General features: G+C 50.0%; 1 protein-coding gene across 1 annotated transcript in view; it reads left to right on the forward strand.

Annotated features, from left to right (window-relative positions):
* The window catches only part of LATS2 (large tumor suppressor kinase 2), a 37,261-nt gene extending 31,289 nt beyond the window's left edge, over window positions 1-5,972 (forward strand). Inside the window, exons 6-8 of the mRNA XM_060194723.1 lie at window positions 777-959; window positions 2,702-2,808; window positions 3,589-5,972. Of these exons, the coding sequence (XP_060050706.1) occupies window positions 777-959; window positions 2,702-2,808; window positions 3,589-4,083 (785 nt within the window). The 3' untranslated portion in view covers window positions 4,084-5,972. The remainder of the gene's footprint in view (window positions 1-776; window positions 960-2,701; window positions 2,809-3,588) is intronic.
* The last annotated feature ends 485 nt before the right edge of the window (window positions 5,973-6,457 follow it).

Genomic DNA, 6,457 nt, shown 5'->3' on the forward strand with positions numbered 1-6,457 from the left:
TAATAAATTTATTGCTACCAGGGTTATTCCTGGGGCTCAGTGTTTATATGACAAGTCCACTGCTCCAGGCAGTCATTTTTCCTTTTTTGGTTTTAGATAGGAAACATATTGAGCGAGAGGGAGGAAGACAGATACCTGTAGCACCGCTTCATCACCCATGAAGCTTCCCCCCATAAAGGTGGAGACTGGAGACTTGAACTGGGGTCCTTAGGCCTGATGGCATGTGCTTTCAACTGGGTGTGCCACTGCCTGGCTCCCTGGACCAAGTTTTTAATTTTTTATTATTTTTTAATTATTTTTTTAAACCAGAGCACTGTTCAGCTTTGGCTTATGGTAGTGCAGGGGATTGAACCTGGGACTTTGGAGCCTCAGGCATGAGAGTCTATTTGAATAACCATTATGCTATCTACCCTCTGCTCAAATTTTTAATTTTTATTTCAGTGACAGAAAGGTGAGACACCAAAGTACTGCTCCACCATCTTTGGAGCTCCCCCTAGGTGCTGTCCATGCTAGCCTTCTGGGGTTCTCAGTATGTGGGACCCTGCAAAGAGTGAGTTTTCCACTGGATGAGACCTGAACCTGGAGCCTCTGGGGCCCCAGGCATGCAAGGCTGGTGCACTAATGCTGAGCTAGTTCCCGGCATCCCAACACCTGCCATGCACAGTGCTCTCATGTGGTACCAGGGGCTCAGCCAGGTCCTTGTCCTGACACAGCACCTCCGGGGCCTCACCTTCCCCCTCACCACTTCTTTCCTCCCCACCCGCCCCGGGTGAAAGGAAGCCACGTGAGGCAGGACAGCATGGAGCCGGGCGACCTGTGGGATGACACTGCCAACTGTCGCTGCGGGGACCGGCTGAAGACTCTGGAGCAGCGGGCACGTAGGCAGCACCAGAGATGCCTGGCACACTCCCTGGTGGGAACCCCTAATTACATCGCACCTGAGGTGCTGCTCCGCAAAGGTGGGTACCTCAGCCTGGACTGGAGACCCCACAGCCAGGTGCACTCCTGGTGGGGTGGTCGTGTCCCTGGAGACATCTGTCCTGCCCTGGGAGGTGATAATGTGGGTGCAGGGTGAGGGGTGCCTGCCCTGAACCCAGGGTTCTTACCAATTCTGTGCCGGGGAACATCTAAGAGGGCTCCAGGGACAGGGACACACTCAGGGCTGCACTCCCCCCGCCACGCACACACACAAACACACTCTCATACACTCATCGTTATATCCCATGGCTCACAGATTCCTTCAGCTTCCCTGGGCCAGTCTAGGAAGCCTAGATTTAGGGTTCAGTGCTTAACAAGCCCTGGGAATTTGGTGAAGGTTGTTCCTGAAGCTAGGTGCCTGGAGGATTAGGCTGGCTTGCTGACTGAAGATCCATTTGACAGTTGGAGAGATGGGGGTTTAGATTACAGTGCGGTATCATTTATTTTATTTTATTTTATTTTGCCATCGGGGTTATCATTATCACTGGGGCTCAGTGCCTGGATAACTCTACCAGTCCTGGTGGCCTCTCTTCTCTCTTTTTCTTTCTTTTTTTTAGTTCTTTCTTTTATTTGATAGGACAGCAAGAAACTGAAGGGGAAGGGGAGATAAAGGAGAGAGAAAGAGAGAGACACATGTAGACCTGTTATACCACTCATGAAGTTAGTTTTCCCCCCTGCAGGTGGGGAGCAAGGACTTAGGGCTCCCCCCGCTTTTTTTTTTTTTTTTTTTTTTTGGCCTCCAGGTTATCACTGGGGCTCGATGCCTGCACTATGAATCCACTGCTCCTAGAGACCATTTTTTCCATTTTTGTTGTCTTTGGTGTTGTTGTTGTTGGATAGGAGAGAAATCAAGAGAGGAGGGGAAGACAGAGAGGGGAAGAGAAAGATAAACCACCTGTAGACCTACTTCACCACTTGTGAAGTGACCTCCCTGCAGGTGGGGAATCAAAAGCTGAAACTGGGATCCTTTCGCCGGTCCTTGCGCTTTGTGCCATGAGCGCTTAACCCACTGCATTACCACCTGGCTCCCAGGGGCTCCCCTTCCAAAGCACTCCTCTGTCCTCCCTTCTCTGAGGTCCTCAACTCCTCCCACCACCCTAGCTCCTTCCAGACTGACTTCTCAAGCCCCTTACCCCTAGTAGCAGGCCTTAAGAGAGCCAGCCTCAAGTCACAACATTTCCTGCTTTCTGGCTACTGCTGTTTTAATTTACATCTGTGTTCATGAAGAACTGAAATTCTGGTTGGTATTATTATAAGCAGTAGTAATGCTTTTAGATTAAAATTATTTTTATTTATTAAAGAAAACAGGTGGGGGGGAGAGGGAGAGAGAGAAAGAGAGAGGAGGAGAACCAGAGCATCACTCTGGCACTACCACACCTGGGATTCAATTGGAGACCTCATGCTTGAGAATCCAATGACTTATCCACTGCACCCCCTCCTTGGCTGCTAATAATGTCTCTTTTCTGACTGTGTGTGGCGTAGGCTGTGACTGGAATGAGAAAGTGTGGGTGGCCCAGATCCCCACACACAGGCCCTGGCACATGTCCCCTCTGCTCTGGCCGGCTGTACCGACTTGTGTCCTCTGACAGCTAGGACCTGGCAGTCCTGTTGGGGCAATGTCCCCCCCCAAGTAGCAGCCCCCCTGGGTGTAGTGAGCCCCTGAAGCGCCCTCTGTGGGGAGATGGCGCCCCCTAGCGGGATGCGGGGGACCTCTATCTTGCAGGGTACACGCAGCTCTGTGACTGGTGGAGCGTTGGGGTGATTCTCTTCGAAATGCTGGTAGGGCAGCCGCCCTTTCTGGCCCCGACCCCCACGGAAACGCAACTAAAGGTAAGGCAACAGGGAGATCCACTGCCAGCTGCCCGCAAACGCCAGGCGTGTTACTCACAGGAGCCAAGGAAGTGGGCTTTTAAGATGCTACTAGTGTCATTTTTTAAAAATATTTTATTTCTTATTATTTCTTTATTTTATTTGATAGCACAGAGGGGAGGGAGGTATAGGGAGGGAGAGAGAAAGACAGCTGCAGATCTGCTTCACTCATGAAGCGTTCCCTTTGCAGGTGGGGCCTGGGGGGGTTGAACCTGGATTCTTGTTCATGGTAATATGTTTGCTTTCTATCAGGTACACCATATCCAGGGTCCTTATTATTCTTTTAATTTTGATAGGACAGAGAGAAATTGACAGAGCAGGGGATAGAGTGAGAGAGAGAGAGAGGAAGAGACACTTGCAACCCTGTTTCACCATTCATGAAGCTTTCCATTTGCAGATGGAGACTGGAGACTTGAACCCTGGGCCTTGCATGTAGTCAGGTGTGGGCTCACTTGGATGCACCTGCTGCTGCTACTCTTTAGCCCAACTTGGTCATGTTTCTACCAAGAAAGTGAGAGAGAGAGAGAGAGAGAGAGAGAGAAGACCACAGCACCACTCCACCCATGGAGCTCCCCCGGTGCACCTATGATGCTTCCATATGGTGTCAGGATTTGAACCCAGGGCCTTCTGTGTGGAGAGGCGTGGGCCCTCCTGCAGAGCCCCACCTCACCCCCACTCTGGCTCAGTGATGGTGGGCAGGGCAGAGGGCTGTCTCTGATGCAGGCGTCTGGGTCCCCACAGGTGATCAACTGGGAGAGCACGCTGCATATCCCCACGCAGGTGAAACTGAGCGCTGAGGCCCGCGACCTCATCACCAGGCTGTGCTGCGGGGCAGAGCAGCGGCTGGGCCGCGGCGGGGCCGACGACCTCAAGGCCCATCCCTTCTTCAGTGCCATTGACTTCTCCAGTGACATCCGAAGGCAGCCGGCCCCCTTCGTGCCCAAGATCAGCCACCCCATGGACACCTCCAACTTTGACCCGGTGGAGGACGAGGCCCCCTGGGCTGATGGGAGCGCCGATAGCGCCAAGGCCTGGGACAGCCTGGCTTCCCCGCACAGCCGGCACCCCGAACACGCCTTTTACGAGTTCACCTTCCGCAGGTTCTTTGATGACAATGGCTACCCCTTCCGCTGTCCCAAGCCCTCTGGAGAGGACACCTCGCCAGGGGACAGCCCTGACCTGGGGGTCCAGGATGCAGGGGACCAAGTGGAAGGTTGCCAGCCAGTGTATGTATAGGGGAGGTTCCCATTACCCCTCAAATTGTTGGCCCCCACAGCAAGAACTAGTCCACTAATGGCTTGACTTGGTATCTGGATACCCCCCCAAAAAACAAACACCAAGCAGAAAAGTTTTTTCTAGAAGGACTCCGTTTCAGCAGGCCTTCATTTCTAGCTGCTGGGTGATGGGGGGTGAGAGAGCCAGCCTAACTTCTGAATCAGCCTTCAAGGACGTCTGACCACATCCCAGCAGAGATTTTATATATATACAAATTCAGGACTTTTTTTTTTTTTTTTAGAAAGAGCACTTATTTTTGTCAGTAGCCATTTCTTTTGTACTATACCAGAGGGATGCTTAACTTGGAGAAACTGTGCTGCTGTTCTTTTTGTTATCTGAATTTGTTTTTTCCCCCAGAGCACTTATCCACCTTTGTATTTTTGGTGGGGAGGGGGTCAGGAAAAGGAAAACAAATATGGAAGAACATATGAGAAGAAATCTGTGCAATAATGTAAAGCAAAACAAAACACAAACACAGCGAGAACCAGCAAGCACTCTTCTGATGTGACTGACCCCATGTTCTTTCCACGATGGCTTCTTACTCCAGCCTCGCCCCCCCCCCCCATTTCAAAGTCCCGCTAGAATGTTTGAAAGCTGCTTCTGCCATTCTGCTGGCTGCAAGGGTGCGTGTGGGTAAGGGGATGTGTGATCAGGGTGATTCTGCAGTGGAGAGAGTTCAGCCTGCTTGAGCAGGTTTTTCTATAACATGACCTTTTCTTGCCATTCACAGCGGGTTCTGTGAAGACACACACACACATGCCTGTGTGTGTGTGTGGTGTGTGCATGCATCTCTGTGTGTGTGTGTTACTAAGTCTCTTTAGATGAGACCTTTCTGGATGGTGAGCTCGGTATGTGCCTTGTGGGTGACTGCTTTGCTGCACCTCCATGTCCCCTGGGTATGGTTGCGGTCTTGGGGATGGGGTGTGTGTGTGTGTGTGTGTGTGTGTGTGTGTATGTGGGGGAGGGGGTGTCTTAGATGTTTGTCCTAGACAAGATTTGTCTCCATCAAAAGGGATTCGCTGAGCTATGCCAAAAAAAAAAAAGACTTTCAGTCCCTGCAAGGCTGTGCACATTTCATAAGTTGGTCTTCTCTGGGGCTCTGCGTGGGATCAAAGGCTGCTACCCCTCATGGGGGCACCCACATGCAAGTCACCCAAAAGTTCCATCAAGTCTTTGCTATGTTTTGAAATAGCAACCTTGACTTGGCCTTGAAGACCCACGTCTCTTCCTTTGTACAAGCGCAAGTATTATCCCCCCCAAAAGTGACATTGGAATAAAAGATCGTCAAGCCAGATGTCTTTTCTTAAGAGGCTCGATGTTCTTCATGAAAACATACCACACATACACACACTAGCAGATGAGTAGGATTCCCATTTCCAGGGACTTTGTAATTGAGTTTAAGAAGTTGGAGTCTCTTTTTGCCTTTTTTCTTTTGGGAAAACAGTCACAACAACAGCAAAAACAATGTATTCTGCTTTTCCATTTTGCCACTTGTTTTCCCCCTGAAGTTCTCTGTGTAGTATGTCCATAATCGAGTCTGTCTATCCAGGCACCAACTCTCAGAAGTTCATTGATGCCTAACTTTACCAGAAAGAAAGAAAAAAAAAAAAAAGATCCCTGTGTACTGGTTTACATTGGTGTGAATGGCAAACCTGCTGTGCCCGGTTGGCTCCGTGAGCGACAGTATTCCTTTCTAGCCTCCTTCTAAAAACGCCTTTTACTGCAGTGCTGCCGCCCTGCCATGTGGCCGCTTCGTTCTCAGGAACTCCGTTGGCCTAATTATTTATTGATGTATCATTGCCTTTGAAAGCTTTGACTGGCACAATTTATTATTAAAACTTGGAACCAAGGTCCTGTGTCAGCACTGTGATTTCTTGGGGTGCATACCTACTTGCTCTTAGGGGGTGTCACCCCTCTCTCTCCCTTGACACTTTTCTAGTGGCCAACACAGCTGGGGGAGGGGAATGCTGCTGTGGACGTCGACACACAAACCCTCATAAGGATGTTTGAGTGGGCTTTCAGGTCTGTCTATTCTGGATGATTATATAAATGATGGTTGGGAACTAAGATGAGGCCAATACCGATGAGGAGGATACCCTACCCTTTGGATCAAAGTATATATATAATTTATTTTTTCAAAGAGATGGAGAGAGAGAGAAACAGAGAAATACCAGAGCACTGCTCAGCTCTCGCTTATGGCTTATGGCGTTGTGGGGGATTGAACCTGGGATTTTGGAGCCTCAGGCACTACAGTCTCTTTGTATAATCACTATGCTATCTACCCCCACCCTCAAAGTGGTTTTAAAGAAAATTTCAAAGCACAACAGCTTGTTTT

Source organism: Erinaceus europaeus, chromosome 7 (genome assembly GCF_950295315.1).
Source record: "Erinaceus europaeus chromosome 7, mEriEur2.1, whole genome shotgun sequence".
NCBI lineage: Eukaryota > Metazoa > Chordata > Mammalia > Eulipotyphla > Erinaceidae > Erinaceus > Erinaceus europaeus.